Raw genomic sequence first — 19,735 nt, forward strand, 5'->3', positions numbered from 1 at the left:
CAGTTACAACAGTTAACAACAACAAATAACTTTCTTCCATGTTTCAGTAGTGTGAACCCCTCTTAAAACAACAAAACAAAATAATCCATGTACCTATATAAGAGACTACTTTCTTAGTAATAGATGCATACTGTGGATCTCCTTTCTCCTGGGGGATGTCTACACGAGCCAAATGAAATGGTTCCTCCTCCCCCCCACTCGCTGCAATCTGTCTTTCCAGGAAAATCGGCAGCACTCCAGAGCTATGCCAGGTGGCTGCTTACATAGTATTTCACTGTGCAACTTGGGGCTGCCACTACCACTACTGGTGCAAGTAATTCCTTCTGAGGTCACAACAAGGCACCCACCCATGTGATCGATACTAGACTGAACTCCAAATGATGTATGTCATACACATATTGCCTGGGGTTCACCTGAGGTATAAATTTTATCTTTGTATCTTAGAACTTCCTGAGAAGAAAATATAGTAGTGAAGAACCCTAATTTGCAGGGCTAGATGCAAACAGATCTACTAACCAACTAAGGTTAAACCATTGATTAAGATTTTCTTACTTAGGACCAGGTTAGGTTTTTACCAAGTAAAAGCTTCTGATTTTTTTTTTAAGGATAAACATGAATTAATGATAAATGGTGCTTTATGAATTAAAGCTGCCAGCTATCTTCTCATTCTCCATGTAATTCTGGCCACAACTGATTCTTTCTCTTCCATGGGTCCCAGTGAAATACATGAGAGCTTCACAAGAATATACTGTGGTATGAAACCGATTAATAACTAAGGGGCTCACAATGAAGTTTCCCCGGTGAATATTTTGTAAAATTTATCTAGCACTCACCCTTCCTAGCTCCTTATCTTCGAGCGCCAGGACTCCAGTGCTCTCTGTAAAAAGTTTTACTTTGACTATAGGCCGAGGATGAGTTGTGGTAAAATCCCCTTGAGTACCCCATCTGGAACAAAAGAAATGGTAACATTCAAAGTCCAAACATATTAAAAGCAAGTGGCAATTGCTCCTGGGCCTCCAAAAATAAATGCAATAGTTTTTACCTGCCCATAGAGACGATGCCTCCATCTGAACACTCATTTCCCAGGGTGAAAGAGCTTTAATGATTTTCACTTATTAGTGCTGTAATTAAAAATCATCTAATGTGACAGATGGTGCAATGAAAGATTGACTACTGTCAGAGAATGTGCATTATCAAGCAGATGAACATGTACACATTTCTGCTGGATTAGTCCATACTTCCTCAATTAAAATAAGCTGATATTAAGAATAATTATACAATATTGTTTTTCAAACATTTTATACAATTTTCTCATACAACACTGTAAAGGTATCCTTAACTCATGACCAGATTCCAGAGATAGTAGGACAAGTCAATCTGAAGGATCAGTATGATGAGAAACACAACATAAGGACTAATGGTGGGGTAATGATTGTGTGCATGGACTATAGAGACAATGTCACAAAACTGCAGAATTAAAAGCTGTTGCAGCACCACCAACAGCTGTTTCCACTGTGCCCCTAACAAATTCATGATGACTTCCATTCATTTCAGTGAATTCACTGTACAAAGTTACTGTCTCCACAAGGTAGTAGACATTGGACCACATTATCCTATGATGTCACTCAATCTAATATGCAGATATCCTCAACACATAACCTATTAGCCACATACTGTAGTATTTTCTCATTGTATTTATAACTATGTCTATATCTACATCATCTATGTGCATGTGTGCAAGTGGGTGCATGTATGTGTGTGTGGGCACTGATAGTTTAATTTGAGGGCTCATGAGTTGAGAAACTGATCCTGTACATAATCAATATGATGTAGTTATATTCAATTATCAAAATGTTTTACAAATTATCTTGATTTAATGAAGACTGGAATTTTCAAGCTTTTAAAAGGCAGAATTCTGGCCTAAAATATACAGGGTCAGTCATGCAGCACTATAGTATTTCAGATTTATACTACACCCCTGATTCTTTGCAAAGAAAAGCTCAGACAGCCAAAATGATCACTATAAACCACAATGAATTTCAAAAGGCCAAAGCAGCTGCCTCATCTCCTCTGGTCTGATATCATTATCTTAGCAATAATTACCTACTAAAATCATGTCACATGAAGGTATATGCAGTCAGTCAGTAGGTTTTGGTAGGACTGGCCCTGAAGCAGAGTTTATTGGGGTGCACTGAAGAGGCAGAAAAGAATAGCATTTTTTTTCTTGCCAGAAAGTGGAAACATTGGGGGAATTTTCTGTCTCAAGTGCCTTGAGAAGTATGTAATTTGTATGAAATATATAGAGGTTTTGCGGCATGCACCTGATGAAGTGGACTAGTATCTCAAAAGCCTATGGTCAAATCTTTTTCTCAACCTCGCAGGTGCTAAGGATTCCTTTATATCTTTGTTGAGGTTAACCTTTTGCTGCTTGACCCCAGATATCAAATTGTCTTCAGCTTGCCTTGTCTTTTAGACTCCCAATGTTAAACACCTTAGTCCTCAGACTGAGGCAGAAACCATAACTGGCCAAACAAAAACAAAAAACAAATATGTCTTAATACAAAAATCACTAAATTATATAAAATCCAAGTCTTTTATGGAAGCATGAATATGCATATAACCAACAGGTTTATGTTGGCTTTCAATAAACATCTTTTAAAAAGATGTTTGAATATATCCATCTATATTAATATGCAATAAGAACACATCAACTCTCCACACACACGTATTAAAAAGAAAAGGATGTGAACAGCTTTCTGTGGGCTTTGCAATGAAAGGTGACTTTAGGGGAACTATATGATGATTTATTTGAAAAAAACAGCATTTATGTAGAAAAAATGTTTTCCACTGGGAAATCACAGTACACCTCCACCTCCTAGCTATGTCATTGTGTAAGTTTTACATCAAGTTAATATAAACACACAACCAGGTTTTGGTTACTGTAAGTATTTGTATTTGAGTTTAGAAGTAATCTGCTCCCTGTATTTTACACTGTATCTTTTTCCATGAGGACAAAAAGAGATTACTGGTTTTTCATTCCATTATAGTCTCCTACCACAGATACTGTGCAACTCTCTAAAGGCATTGCAATTGTGTATTTTATTGGCTAGGACAAATGTTGCAATAAATATTTTCTGCTTCCTTGATTGCATTTCTATGGGGAGGGGTGGTTGTGCTAAGAAACCTGTTTTATTTATTTAAAATATTTACCTTCTGCATGCAAAATGTGTGCTCTGTCAATGCAATATGACCTCTCCCTAAAACTGGATATCTAATTTGGTTTACCATGGGATGCCAGGGTAAAGTTTCTTGAAAGGGCCCAGGGCATAATACCACTAAGGTCAATTAATATGCATTTAGCCTACAATGAAAGCCACCACATGTGTCTTAGATAATGGTATTGGAATGTATGGTGGCTTCTCAACTCCAGGGGTTTCTGGATGTAACAGATTATCAAGATCCATTTCATTCTGGTTTCAGGCCTGGCTATGGAACAGAGACCTACGCAGGGAACTGGACAGGGGAAGTGTGTCTCTGTTAGTTCTGCAGGACCTCTCATCAGCTTTCGATACCATTGACCATGGTATCCTTCTGGACTGCCTCTCTGGGATGGGACTTGGAGGTACTGTTTTACAGTGGCTTCTTTCGTTCCTGGGGTGGCAAACCCAGAAGTTGGGGTACTCCTGTTCAACGCACTGGTCATTGGCCTGTGGGGTCCCTCAGGTTTCTGTGTTGTCCCCTATGCTATTTAATATATACATGAAGCTGCTGGGAAATGTCATCCAGAGTTTTGGGGTATGGTGCCATCAATATGCAGATGACACTCAACTCCACTACTCCTTCCCACCTCAATGTAAGGAGGCTGTTCTGGTATTACACCAGAGCTTGTCATCAGTAATAGACTGGATGAAGGCAAACAAATTGAAACTTAATCCAGATAAGACAGAAGTGCTCTTGGTCAGATGGAACCATAGTTAATTGCTTCTCCCCACTCTCTGGTGCTAAAAAATCTGCTCTGGAGGGATGCTCACATTTCTAAGGTGTGTGGCAGAAGAGCTTCAGGAGAAAGGGAAATGCCAATATTGGCAAATTCAAAAGATTTCAGCAGTGCATTGTTGGATTCTGCCAATATTGTTATGGAGGCTGACTACTCATGAGAGAGTCAACTACATGTGTTACGTTACATTTCTAGAATTTAATCTGTTTTAGACTATTAACACATATCTAGCTATCCTAAATTCATATGCCTTTATCTCTCTATGGAAACAGTTATGTATTTTCAAGTTATCGGTTTTGATTCTCCCTCATTCCCTGAAGCACCTATCCTATCTCTGACCTATCATAATGTGAATTGATTCCATTGCAAGGAATGGGTGCCTTGGAGACAAAATACTGCAATCTCTTATATGGGAATGAAGCAATTACAACATGTCAGTCACTGCAGATTTAATACTCATGTAGCCCTGACATGATAGTGGCAGTGAAAGGGAAATAAGCCAAATGTCAGCATCCTGCGTGTCCTCTGTCTTGAAAATACAGCACCTTTAGCATGTTTATGTAGAGTTTTAAAGGATATGGAAGAGGGGGGAATAATATCAAGTTTGGAATGATATCTAAAAATGTAATTGCAGGAGGAAAGGGAATACACTTTAAACCTATACAGTCCCAGTAGACAGAAAAAATGTAAGCAAGCCAAGGAGGCATCTGCCTCCATGAAATCATGATGTTTACATTTACCAACAAAAGACAAATGTTTAAAATATACCCAGCTCACCAGTTCACTTTGAACTCTTAAAGTTTACTCAAGAGTCTGTCATGCAAATACACATGTCTATTATTTATATCAGCTTCCCTAACAAGGTGTTCTCCAGATGCGGACTACACCTCCTACTAATCTATCAAGCAGGGTAGTGACAATAGGAACTGTATCCCAACACATCTGGAGGGCAATTATATCACAGCATTTAACCTACTACTGGGATAATTTTTGCTTCGTTTTCTTCATGCTGAAAAGCTTGTATGCATAACAGAAGTAATATGTAGCTAGGGATACAAATCAATATGATATGACTTGGCAGGCTTGATTAAAATAGCATGTTTACACCTGAGATTTGTTGAAAGAAAATAATAGAATCATAGAGTTTGAAGCGATCACAAAGGCCATTCCATTCAACTCCCTGCCACACAGAAATACACAATCAAAGCACTCCTGACCTCTGTTTAAAAACTTCCAAAGGAGACTCCTCCACACTCTGAAGCAGTCTATCCCACTGTTGAACAGCTCTTACTGTCAGGAAGTTCTTCCTAATGTTTGTGTGGAATCATTTTTCCTTAATTTGTGTCCATTGCTCTCTGTCCTTGTCACTGCAGCAGTAGAAAACAAATTTACTCAATCTTCCCGCAAGCATATGCACATCTATCTAAATGTGACAGATGTCTATATGCTTGATTCCTTAGTTATTTCCAAGAAATAAACTGCACATAAAATAATGCACCTAATTCATAAAAACAAATGGTTAAATTGCACATGCTGATACACACACACACACACACACACACACACGTTTCAGTCAATAAGAAATTGTATAAATATGGTAGAGTGTGAGAATTAATGCTCAAATTAGAAAAAAATACAAATTGCACAGAATTCAGTGTGAGAAGAAAACACAAAGTTTTGCAACCTAATATAAAACAAAGATGGTATGAAAATGAGGTAGGAATTAGATAAAGTTAAAGATGATTTACCAGTTCCTGCCTCTGAAATGTAGCCTACAGCACCTGCTATTCTTCCATCCAAATAGTAACTAGGGATGACCCTGCTTAGCTTCCAACATCATACATAATCTGGTTCCTTTAAGGTATTTAGGCCCCATCACTACATATATAACATGCCATTATTTACTCATACTCTATCAGGATCAGAAATATGATTTCCAAATATATTTGTGTAAATAGGAGCACTTCTTGAAAGTAGCAACATTTACTGATGGGGCAGAGAGATATCAGTTCGCTCTGTAGTAGCATCACTTATGTCAGAGCTCAGAAATCCAACATAAAAATCAAAACCCCTCAGCTACTGAACTTTCTGGACTACAAGCCTTGAATACTTCACATGCTGGTTGGGGAGTCCTGAAGGAGTCCTCTAAAATAACTTTTCCAAGCTATGCTCTTAGTGCACTCATTCATTTCTTTCTCTGTATCACTGTTGTCTCTTCATTCACTGCAGACTGGTAAAATAATTTACTAGAAGCACTACCAACACTTGGGATTACATTATATAATACTCAACATGATTAGTATACTGAAGACAAAGAAGTAGAACACACTGGCCAACTAAAGCTGATTCTAGCCGCTTTGAAGGTGGGGCGTTTAGATGATGCATGAGGCAAAAGCGGCTGGGAAGTGAAATGAAAGCATGCGCTGGGGCTGAAAACTAGACGAAAAAAGAAGATGGAATATTCTGACTTTAGGCAGAAAATGTGCATCTTCGTATCAGCATATAAACAGCCCAGTGCTAGAGCGGGACTGTGGCAAAGCAAAAACGTGATTGCCAATAATGGAATGGATGTATTTACAACATACACAAACCAGACAGTCCAATAGGGGGGCATGTGGTGAAGGGGGCATATAGGGGAGGCCTCCATGATCGTACTTTGCCACTGGGTATACCGATGCAGTGTGCAATTGGTGCATTGCAGATGTAATTGTGTGGCTGATCATATGGGTGAGCATCCAATGGAATGGTACTGTATCTGGACGGGAAGAGGGAGGTAATTGGAAGTCACTGGTGGTATGTTTGTGCGTTGGTATACAAGCATTATGGTCAGGCAGCAAATAATAATAATAATCGCACAACGTTGCTTGACGTCACATGGTGTGGACAGCCTGCCTTTGGTGCAGGCTCTACCTTGACTATGATAACGATTTGATGATTGGATATTTTAAGGAACTAATAGGGATGTGTTATTCAGTATTAGCATTTTATTGATTGTTTGGATTGTATTGTATATTTTACTGATGTAATCCTGTTTTGATTCTTAGAAGAGGCGGAATAGATTAATAATAATAATAATAATAATAATAATAATAACAATAATCTGAAGATGGATTGGGGCTATGGCGAACAGTCGCCACAGCCCCAATCTGCCTCAAAGCCAGCTCCTTTTGCAGCGGGCAAAAAGCCAGGTTTTCCTACCCTTTCATGGACTGAAACCAGCTTTAAGATGCTCTGGCAGTGTGTGGAATATAAATGCTGCACCACAGAAACGTCATGAAGCCATCCACATCTGGGCAGCCAGGCAGCTTCTGGCTGTCATTGGGATATGTAGCGTCTAAACGCTGCACGCCCAGGACGTCCGGAAGCAGGCTTTTTTTTTGCCTGTCTGTTCAGGCTCTATATTATCAATTAAGAGATCATTATAGGGAAGACCAGATTAAATTTGATTTTGAAAATAAGAAACAGAGTTTGGAAAATTAATATATGGAGAAGAGAATAGCTAAAATATATAAGTTACTAAAATTTGTAACAGAAGATGATCAAGTAAAGGAGTGTTTGGTGAAGTACGCAAGGAATATAGATCAAATTATATATTTTGGGCAATGGGAGAAGGTATGATTTAAGGGATTAAAGTTTACGTGCTCCTATGATTTTAAGAATACCCCTCCAAGTGATGTACAGGTGGTATCTGATACCAGTTAAGTCTAAAACTTATATAAAAAAGAAAATAGTAAATGCTTGCAGGGTAATAAACATGTGGGATCATTTTAACATTAATGGTGGACAAGTCAAAAAGCACAAAAATATTGGCTAAAAATTGTAGGACAATACAAAAGATTTTGGAAGAAGACATAACCATTAGGACCAGAATTATTTTTCTTAGACAAAATGGAAAGAGAAAACAGAGGCTTATTATATGATTAAAGGAAATAAATTAACAAACTGGTTAAAGGAAAACTCAATGCAAACATAGGGCTGGAATAGACAGCCCTAAAGAGGCCACTTGACACTGCCCCTTTGATCACTGGGTCGAGGCTGCAGCAACCACAAGCCACAGCCTTGATCCAATGTGGGCTTTTTTTTGGGGGGGGGGCAGAAAAATGCCAGCTTTTCAGTGGTCTTATGTTGTATCATATATAAACACCATGCTGCCAGAGAACCACAACACTGCCTGTCTGGACAGGCAGGTGGCATGACGCTGACTTGTGGACACCATAGGGGTGTGCGTCATTTAAATGTCACGCCCTCAGACTGCCCCCAAGCTGGCATATTGTGCCGGTGTATTGTGCTGATCTGTTTTGCCCCATAGCTGATTTTACAGATTATGTTAAAACAAGAAAAGGAGAGGTTGCTATAATAGGTTTTGACATTTAAGTAGTACAGTGCACTTGCGTCATAAGTGGGCACATTATACGCTGCTTTCAGCATACGCTGAAAACAGCGCCAGAAGAAAGCGGTGCTGGGCACCAGAAGGAACAATGGCGTGTGCACCTGTGGTGCATGCACGCCACCATGAGCACAAGCCCCATTACTTGTAATGGGGCTCAAGCATACGAACAATTTCTTTTACATGAGGTGGGGAGCCGGAACAGATCCCCTGCATAAAAGAAGGGAGCACTGTAATTTTTTTCTGTATGGCAGAAAATAATGCGCGCGCGCGCGCACACACACACACACACACACAGGATAACGGTTAGTAAGGAGTAATTTTAGACATTGAATAAAAATCGGTTAATGTTATGTGGGAGTCAAGGGGTGGGGATGGGGAAACTGTTACGTCTTGGTTATTTTGGTCATTATGGACAGTTTTGTTTCTTTTTATGTGTGTTATGTAATTGTTTCTTGTTTTTCTTTCTTTTTTCATTTTCTATTTTATAAGTGAATTTCAATAAAAATTACTTTATTTAAAGAAAACAAACTCACTTTCTCAAAGCTGATAAAAAGAGAGAAAACAGAGAGGCAGAGAAAGATGTGTATGATAGGATCACAACCCTAGAGGTTTCTGTGGTCATATGGTCTGGTTGATTAAATGTACAAAGTATTTATGATCATGCATTGCAATAGATAGAAGATAATATGGAGAAACATGGGCTAAAGACAAATACCAACATGCAGAAGGGCCTTATACTATCTAAAATCCTAAATTGCTGTGACAGCAAATAAAGCAGAGGTTAGAGACAATGGCCCGTTACAGACCGCCCAAAAGGGGCGGTCTCAGGCCGCTGCCGGTTGCAGCGTGGAAGAGCCGCAGCAGCCAAATCACGCGACTCCTCCGTGCTGCAAAAATGGAGCGTGAAAATTGCGCTCCTTCTGGCAACCCGGAATAGACGTCGCAAGTGCCAAAGCGCACACTTGCGACGTCTCTTCTGGGTTTGGACGTGCGGACGCAGAGTGTCCGCTACGTCAAGATGGCGGTGCCCATCTGTATAGGGCGCCGCTATCTTGACGTATCGGTTACGCGTGAGGGGCAAGGCACATCGTAATTTGTAACGCGCCAATGCTTGATTTTCCAACTAGATCACCATGCAGATCTTCACGGCTGAACAGGGATTCACACTTTGGCTCAAGAAACTCAATGCAAAGTCTCTGCAATCCTTCCACACTTTTCAAATTCAGGACTCCATCTTTTGAAGGACATGATTTTACAATTATGATTCCATAATGTTTTCTGTCTCTGTAATGCACAATACATTCTTGTTTTCAACAACCGAGAGGCGCGAATCGATGTTCCAAATAAATTATTCATTCTGAATTACACAAAATCGTTCAATAGTGTAATAAGTATACCAACAACCTTCTAATTCATGTCACAAAGATCTGCAACTTGGAGACCAGTAGTGCAGAATACTAAGCTGCACCAAAATTAATTAGTTTTCAACATCAACATATATTTCTGAAGAACTTCTAGTGTTCATTCCAGTCCTTTTAGAACGTAAATACCTTATTTTTGTTAAAACTCTGCTACACATATGTCCAAATAAGTAATGCATACACAAATAATTTAATGTTTCAACTGTTATTTACTTACATCCCCCACTGTGACACAAATTTAACAGCTGCAATGCTTATTGTATGAGTAATATCATTTTAAAGACATCTACAAACATTCTGTCAACAGAGGTAACCTAATTTTGCAGAAACTGAAAAGTAATTCAAACGATCAAGATCAATGTTAAATAAGATTCAATTGCTGCTTTGCAATAGTGTGCAATTTGGTTAGCACCAGCAATTAGAAAAACATATTTGTGTATGGAATAAATCATAAAGGGAAAGAAATATGAATAATGAACTGAGCATAGAGAGGGAGCAACTTGAACATTATATCCAAAAGCAATAAATAAGATCAAAACTTTCCTTGAAGAAATTAGTGGTAACATTAGGAAAGGTTAGGAAAGAATATCCCTCAAAGGTACAGATCAGACTGAGCAACAGAATGGTAAAGAACACTGAAAAATGCCAAACCTCAGAGGTTGAGGACAGGGATCCCAATGGCAATAAAGAGGAAATGCATTTGCTTGGATGATATGGAGAAATACAATCAGCCCTTCTTATAGACGGCTTTTTTATACATGGATTCAAGCACACACGGTTTGAAAATGTTCAAAAAAAGTATAAATTTCAAATATCAAACCTTGATTTTCCATTTTTTATAAGGGGCACCATTTTGGTATGTCATTATATTTAATGGGACTTGAGCATACACAGATTTTGTTATCCATGGGGGATCTTGGAACCAAACCCCGGCGTATAACAAGGGTCCACTGTATACCCAATCTGTGTAATCAATCTAGCACTCTCTCAGGGGAAACCTCAGATTGCTCACTGAAGTGAAGGAGCTATTAATGCACCATACAGCCTGACTTTTACTGCAAGCTACTTTGTTGCCCTCAAATGTAGCAAAGCCAATTAGCATTAATATATGATTATATATTACCAGTCTGGTCTACCTACATCCACTGTATGAAGGAACATCCACTGTGTTTTTGTCAGACAGCCAATTATCTTGGGTCATTCCCTCAGTCAATACACATTAGAATTGTGGAGTCTAGCTACCACAATGTGCTTACTTTAGAAACAGCAAGTGAGAGAAATCTTTGCACTTCAACAACTTCTTGTATAACTTCTGGCATGCTGAATTTTCCATGACCCTACTCCATAGTGTTGGGTTCTACAACATAGGAGCAGTCCAAGAGAGACCATAATGGTGTTATAACACAAAATGAGTTTTATTATGTATTACAATGTGTACAATGTGCAACCAGTGCATTCTGCAACTGGACTTGTTTATCATGGATTGGCCTTTTTAGTCATCAACGCGCTTGTATAAAGCGCGGGATGATTCCTTCCTGAATCTTCGTTCGCAAAGCAAAGCCAGAGAGACAATGTGTAAGAGGGAGTCACAATTGTATTTTTGGATGAAGGAGCAGCTTCTAGCTTCTAGCTCTACCCTTAATATGGCCACAATATGTTGTATAGGAATTACAGCAGTGGTGGAAATTTTGAAGCCCTTCAGATGTTGTTGAACTGCAATCCCAGAATTCTTCACCAATGGCTGCTGGGGGTTGCACTCCAATAATATCAAAAAGACAACATGATTCCCACCTTGGTCTAGACCCTAAGATTTTTTTATTTTAAATTCAGCCCCACTTTGGACACCTGGATGGCAGCAGAGGAAGGGCCTTATCAGAGGGGTGATATACACTTGTCCCTCCATATTCGTTAGGGTTAGGGGCACAAGATCCCTGTGAGTATGGAAAAACCGCAAATGACAAAAACACCATGTTTTTACCTAAGAGGACACCTCTCTAGGAATCTCTAGGTCCTCCAGTGCAACTCTGTGGTCAATGTCTGACAGACACTGGCCATAGAACGCACTGGAGGAGTCACAAATGTCTAGTAGTAGAGTATTATCTCTAGGAATCTCTAGGTCTTTCAGTGCAACTTTTAGTTAAAGTTGATCATAGAGTTGCACTGGAAGACCTAGATATTTCTAAAAAGAACATATTAATCAAATCCGTGAATAATCAAATTCGCAAATATCAAAGCCACAAATACGGAGGAATGCGTGTACTTTTCAAATAATGTGCCTTTTAAAGTCACATTTAACTGGACCATGTTTTAGTATTATAAATTGTATAACTGTGTTGGAAGTCAAATGTTATACTTATCCTTTTTAAAAAATCTTGTTGTGATACTCCTTGAGTCTGAGTGTTAAGGAAAAGGCAATCCATAAATCAAATCACATGAATTAATAAACATCTAACAACTACTCCCAATGAATACAGTTAGAACCTTCTGGGATCATTATTTCTACCAAATGCAACCTCATAAAGATTGTAAATATGTAGGTGTCTATGTTGTATACTGAAAAATGCTCGTCGCCTCTCTTATCCTTCATCATGCAGCTGCAAAATACTGCTGCCCAGACATTCGATTATAAAATGTTTACAACAAGGAAAATTAAATTTGGTACGAAGTCATATTTTCACTCTGTAGAGATCCATTTTAAGTCCTGAAAGCAATGATAATAAAGGCCAGGAAGAAAATACTAGGGGTCTGCCATTCAGGGAACAGGAAAACCCTGCAGTGTGGAAACAACAAAGCAGAACTTTGCTTCACCCAGCCAGAAGTCGCTGAAGGTGTTATCTTAAGTGAGGTTCAAGAGAAAAGGTCATTTTCTAAGTTGGCAGCCTTTTGAAAGCTTAAAAAATCAGATAGCAGAATGGAGGGGAGAGCGGAATACAATGTTTCACAAACAATAGCAAATATTAAAAATGGCTAGCATGTCAGAGAGCAGTACAGAAGATCAGTCTATATAACAAAAACACAAATATGATCAACCAACATACAGGATCGCATGATTGTATTTTGTAATTTTTAAAAAAACAATAATTGTTTCATATATGAGTGGATGTGTTCAGTATACAAAGAAGCTTCTTTGTTTGAAGCAATATTCTAAAGAGTGGTTGGGTGGGATGGCATCCTTGTGATCATCCTGATGTTGTTGAACTACACCTCCCAGCATTCTTCCCCACTTGCTATGATGGCTATAGTGCTGATGGGAGTTGCAACCCAACAAAAGATGTATGTTTTGATTTTTGATTTGCAGTAAACTACACACAGCATTAAAACAGGGATGGGAATTGTGTGGTTCACTGGTTAAATTGCATGTGCCCATTTGTATCCACTGGATACAAAGCCAGGGCTGGATGTCCATTTCAACACACAACTATTACTTTAAAAATTCCTTTTATCCCTACCCCTTCAATTTTCCTTCTTGTTAACTGCCTAACACAATGATCTCAAAACAGGTTACTTTCAATTCCCTTTGATTTGTGTATTTTGCAATCTCATGCCCACCTTTTGGCTGTGGTGGTTTTTTTCGCCTCGCATTTGTGTCTTTCAAATATTTGCTTGACTGCCACCCTCTAATCCTTAGAGCAAGGAATGAGAATCATGCAGCTCTCCAGATGTTGTTAGACTGTAACTTCCAGCAGCAATAACCAGAATAGCCAGCGGTGAGGAAAGCTAGGTACTGAAGTTCAACAATATCTGGACAGCCACATGATTCCCACCTTGGCTTGACTTTAACTTACAAATGTCCATGATGAAGCATGGAAAGACTGGGACCATGCTTTCCTTTTGCATTACCAACCTCTTAAACAGTACATAAAACCAGCCAAGTTATTTTGGCCCATGAGCCATGAAATCTCATAAATGCCTACCTCTGTTCATAGCAGTAAAAATACAACCACCATATGATTAACAATTTGCTTCCCTTTCATGAGCTGCAAAATCTGCTTCCTAAAACACCTGTTTTACTCTGCCAGGTTCAGCCCTTCATATGATTCACTGCAAGGGTACATTCATTGCAAGTTTACATTCTTTGCACACAGAAGAGTCTATGTTCAATCTATGGAATCTTGGGATTGCAGACAATGCTGGGAGATGGACAAATGGTTTGACCAAATATAAAGTGGGTTCCTTTGTTACTAGCTTCCATGTCTGAGTGTATGAGAAGATTTTTCAAAGGCTGGAAGAAAGTTTTACTCAATAGTAGGTCTTAAAATGTGTGTAATCATATTTACATGCTTATAATTTATCCTAAAGGATTTTTATGCTCATTTTGAACAAGTGCCAACTTCACATCTGTCGTTTACAGAACTCTTTGACTACAATCTTCAAAACTGTGATTTGTTTTGTGTGTTTTTATATACAGGATGCACTAAAGAGCAGGAGAAACGCCTAGCAAATCTATCTCAAAACACATCTACAAAAGATTCTGAATGACATTATAACAGGAGGAAAAAGCCTTTGAAGAAAATGAGCAACCTAGAGGTCAATCAAATCAACCAAAAGCAAATTTAATTATCTTCCTGTGTGCCAGTCTGGCTATTTTAAACTAGAGGTGGCATAATGCTTTCCCCTTGAAGTCTTTTTGCTGAGTGCATCCTCCAAAAACACCAGACAACCCTAGAAATAAATGTGCCCTAAAAGGCTGGGAAAGACTTCCGTATAATTTAAAACTCAACAAGTATTTTCAGGATTTATAATAGGGAATTAGTTTAAACTGGTTATAAAAGCTACCTCCCCACTAATCTGGAAAATAAAAGAAGCATTTCACATTAATTTATAGTAGATAAGATAAATTATCTGAGCATACTTTAAAACACTTTTAATGCATCCTCACTACATTACCACGACTAGAAGCATAGCAGTATTATCAACAAATAAGTGCACTGGTTATCATTTAACACTTAACAACACTTAAATGAAACTTTTGACATTATTATTACTGTTATTTTTTATTCTGTGTTTTATTACTGTTATTATTTTATATTCCTATTCCAGAGCATAAAAGCAGTCATCTATTGTGAAACAGATTTTAAAGAACTGAAGAAAAGATTTCAAACTAAAAAAACAAAGTATAAATGTTCATCTCTTTGAACTACAGTGTCCATAGAAAAGATATGTGCTAGCTACATCTACAATAATCAAGTTACCATCCTAAGCACCTGATATATGTTGAAAGTGCTATTAAATTAGTTGCTACAGACAGCCCTCACCAAGATCTCAAACAATCTCTTTTGGGCCAAGGCGAACAGCCTCTACTCTATTCTCATTATTTTTTATTTGTCTGCGGCCTTTGACACTGTGGATCACTGTCTCCTGGTTGATTTACTTTCTGACCTTGGGTTCTCCGACTCTGCTTTTGACTGATTTAAATCTTGTCACATAGATCTTTTGCAGTGGTCACGGGTGGTCAGACTTCGTCCTCTGTTCCCTTATCTGTTGGAGTTCCCCAGGGCTCTGTCTTGGGTCTCCTTTTGTTCTCTCTATACACACTGTCCCTAGGTAAACTCATCAGTTCTTTTGGTTTCTCCTATCATCTGTACGCCGATGACACTCAGCTGTATCTCTCCACCCCTGACCTTTTGACGGGGCTTGAACAGCAAATTTATTCTTGTCTGACTGCCATCTCTCAGTGGATGTGACTTTGACGCTTGAAGCTCATAATGTCTAAGACTGAGCTTCTTGTCTTTCCACCTAAACCCACTCTTCAATATTCCTTTTCTGTTTCTGTCAATGACACTTCTATTCAACTGGTTCATCAAGCCCGCAGTCTTGGCTTCATTTTTGACTCTGTTGTTTATTCCCCAGATCCAGGCCACCGCCAAGGCCTGTAGATTCTTTCTCCACAACATTGCCAAGATCCGTCCATTCCTCTCAGCCTCTACTGCCAAGACCCTGGTCCATGCCCTAGTGGTATCGCAACTAGATTATTGTAACCTTCTTCTGACAGGGCTTCCTCTCTCTCACCTCCATCCTTTAATCTCTGTCCAGCATTCAGTTGCCTGTATTATCACATCCGCTCGCCGCTTTGACCATGTTTCTCCCCTTTTCTCCTCCCTTCATTGGCTCCCCTTCTGCATCCGGTACAAGCTTTTGTTGTTGACTTTCAAAGCCCTCCATGGATTGGCCCCTCCTTACTTATCTGACCTTCTTTCTCCTTACATTCCTACTCGTATCCTCCTCTGATAGTCAAGGTTTCCTGTCCCAGTGTAGGACTGCCACTGCTCCCTCGCGGATTCGTCCCTTCTCACTTGCTGCCTCTTACTCCTGGAACCTTCTTCCACCTCGTGCACACCTCATCACTTCTCTACCCAGTTTCAAAAATGAGTTAAAGACTATATTGTTTAGCGAAGCGTTACCAAAGGTGAGCCCTTCTCTGTCCCAGGATGCCTCATTTTAACTATCCATTAAGAAGCCAAGCCCTCCCTCCAGTCCATCTCCCTTGGTCCAGGCCTTGGAGGTAGAGAAGTACTGCTGGACCTGATCCCCTTCCCCACCACCATTCCCTTCCCCTTTTGTGTCGTGTCTTTTTAGATTGTAAACCTGAGGGCAGGGAACCGTCTAATCAAAAAGATTGTATGTACAGAGCTGTGTAAATTTATAGTGCTTTATAAATAAAGGTTAATATAATAATAATAATAATAATAATAATAATAATAATAATAATAATAATATAATAATAACAATAATAATAGCAGCTTGATTTTCCCTTATGAAATAATATTAATAAGATTATCCTCAGCTCTGGGGCACAATTTCTGCACAACATGCAATGTCCATTCACAAGGGATAAAAACATAAAGCTTACTGTGGTCTTGATGCTTCAGCTTGGTCTGTTTGGAGTTTCTCTCCTCCCTCCACTTCCATTGTGCAATAAACAATACGACTGGGAGCTAGTGACTTTAAGCCTTGAACTTCCATTATAACAATCTAAACAAAGAAAAAGGAGACAACAAATGGCACATCAACAGTTTGGAACACAGTACCCAGGATAAATGCTGCAGCATTATCTCCAATGATCAAAAACAAAAGATTCATTCATTTAAACAAAAATGCTAGACTTTTGTTGTTGCATGTACTATTTAACACAACCAGGCTCTCCGTAATGTTCTCTGCAACTTAACAAGAGATTGTGTTTGGACACCTGTTGAAGGTTTGGCTTTGTTATGCTTATTACACTAATGTGTATGTGTGTGCACAGAGTTCACCAGCAGACAAATATGAAAATCATCTTCCATGAAGAGCAAAAAACTAAAATAAAACAAAGCCTCACATCTAGCAATTGTGGTTCCATATACTGTGCTTTACGTGATCCACATTCATTCCCTATCAATGAACTGGCATCAGGTTTGACAGCTATGATCAAATTTGAGGAAGAGCAAGGACTAGTTTCAGTTTCATCCAACAACTGAGTAGAATTGTTTACGCTGAGAGTATGGAATATTGCTTGGTGGATGCAGAGGATCTAAGAATCAAAGTTAGTGGTTACAATCCAGAAAGATGCATCTTACTTGTCTGGCAGATCTTTTGCAGTGGTTGCAGGCGGTCAGACTTCTCCTGTTCCCTTATCTGTTGGAGTTCCCCAGGGCTCTGTTCTGGGTCCCCTTCTGTTTTCTCTCTACACACTGTCCTTAGGTAAACTCATTAGCTCTTTTGGTTTTTCCTACCATCTGTATGCCGATGACACCCAGTTGTATCTTTCCACCCCTGACCTTTCTCCAAGGCTTGAATAGCAAGTCTCGTCCTGCCTCACAGCCGTCTCACAGTGGATGTGCCATCGGCGTTTGCAGCTCAACATGTCCAAGACGGAGCTTCTTGTCTTTCCTCCTAAGCCCACCCTTCAACACTCCTTTTCTGTCTCTGTGGACAACATTTCCATTCAACCAGTCCAGCAAGCCCGCAGTCTTGGTTTTATCTTTGACTCTTCTCTGTCGTGTATCCCTCAGATCCAGACCACAGCCAAGGCTTGTAGATTCTTTTTGTACAATATTGCCAAAATCCGACCATATCTCTCCGCCTCTACTGCCAAGATCCTGGTCCATGCCCTAGTGATCTCATGACTTGATTACTGTAATGTCCTCCTGGCTGCGCTTCCTCTTTCTCACCTCCGTCCTTTAATCTCTGTTCAGCATTCAGCTGCACGCATTATCACTTCCACCCACCGCTCTGACCAAATCTCTCCTGTGTTGGCATCCCTTCACTGGCTCCCCCTCCCTTTCCGCATTCAGTATAAGCTCCTGCTGTCCACGTTTAAAGCCCTCCATGGACTGGCCCCTCCCTACTTATCAGACCTTCTTTCTCCTCACCTTTCCACTCGGGCCCTCCGTTCTGGTAGTCAAGGTCTGCTGTCTCAGCCCAGGATTTCCTCTGCCCCATCTCGGATTCGCCCCTTTTCACTCGCTGCCCCTCACTCCTGGAACCTTCTTCCCCCACAAGCAAGAGCCATCACTTCTTTAACCAGCTTCAAAACGGAGTTGAAAACCATCCTGTTCAGAGAAGCCTTCCCAGGCATTGCATAATTGTCGCTTACTATTTGATGTTCTTGTGGTGCCTGTTTATTGAACCATTTCCTGTATTGCTATGTACTGTATATGTATTATCCTACTTGAGAGTATGTATTTTCCCTGGAAAATGATTAACCATCCATTTGAAGCCAAGCCCTCCCTCCAGTCCATCTGCCTTGGTCCAGGCCTCGGAGGTAGAGAGGAACTGCTGGACCTCTTACCCTTTCCCTCCACCACTCCCTTCTCCTTCTGTGTCATGTCTTTTTAGACTGCAAGCCCGAGGGCAGGGAATCGTCTAACTAAAAGATTGTATGTACAGCGCTGTGTAAATTTACAGCGCTTCATAAATAAAGGTTAATAATAATAATAATAATGAACTATGATTCTCTGGCTGAAGAAACTCTCTAACTGCTGAAGTATTAACACTGTAGCCAACATAAAATATTTAATTCCAAAATCCATTAAGGCAGAGATTTTGTTTTTAGACAGCCAAACATATTTACACAATTCAAGCATTTTTACTTTAAAGTGTAAACATATTTGTATTTTTTGTTGAGGGGATATAAAATGCTTTCATGATCTCAAATAAAATGTCAATTTAATAGTTCAACCCCTCTTGCCTAACATCTTCACACAATTTAGCTGCAGAGAACTGGACTACTCTGGCTACTCACTTCAACTTAAAAGCATACTATTTTATTGATTGTATGGAACATACTGTTTCTCATCAAAGCTTCAGAGACAAGAACAAGTGAATAAATACATAAATCTAAAGTTTTTAAGTTGGTGTCTTTTTTATTACTTGAAGAAAAAATTAAAAATCCCATTACAAAAAACATTAGATTCATTCCAGTTATGTTTGAAAAATTAAGGAAGACAAAATGGGTGCAAACACAGAAGTTCTTAAGTTACATTAGTCCACAGCCATCCATAGTAATATCTTTAATATATCTACAAAACTACATTTCAACTCATGCAAGGCTAGCATAATATGCATATTATACATACACAATTGTAGGCACTGTTTATCTTTATTTTAACTTATGTTTCTAAATATTCAATAATTTTAATACAGTTCTTTTAAAAAGGGCAAACTGTACAGATTAAGCAGATTAGGACACATTTCAACTATATTACTTACCTTCAGAGTACTGTCAGATGATACCCCCATTTATGAAATTTGTGAAAGGTTCCGCTAATGTTGACTTCAATTTGCAGCCCTATTGAATCTCCTCATTACTTTCCCCATTTGCTTTTCTTTATCAGAGAAAATCAGCCAAGGGGGAAAAAAAGGGAAAAGTGCATGGCACCTTTTAACTGTGAATACTAGAAGAACTCCATCTGGATGCATTCCTAGGTGTGACATGAAATCACACAGGCT

The 19,735-nt window shown here is 39.2% G+C and overlaps 1 protein-coding gene across 14 annotated transcripts in view; it reads right to left on the reverse strand.

The window, feature by feature from the left end:
• The window catches only part of CADPS2 (calcium dependent secretion activator 2), a 372,843-nt gene that overhangs the window by 203,092 nt on the left and 150,016 nt on the right, over positions 1–19,735 (reverse strand). For all 14 annotated transcript variants that reach the window (XM_042467898.1, XM_042467896.1, XM_042467889.1 and 11 more), the window contains exons 6-7: positions 16,659–16,780; positions 834–945 (exon numbers count right to left, since the gene is read on the reverse strand). In XM_042467898.1, the coding sequence (XP_042323832.1) occupies positions 834–945; positions 16,659–16,780 (234 nt within the window). The remainder of the gene's footprint in view (positions 1–833; positions 946–16,658; positions 16,781–19,735) is intronic.

The sequence above is a fragment of the Sceloporus undulatus genome, chromosome 5 (assembly GCF_019175285.1).
Source record: "Sceloporus undulatus isolate JIND9_A2432 ecotype Alabama chromosome 5, SceUnd_v1.1, whole genome shotgun sequence".
Classification (NCBI taxonomy): Eukaryota; Metazoa; Chordata; class Lepidosauria; order Squamata; family Phrynosomatidae; genus Sceloporus; species Sceloporus undulatus.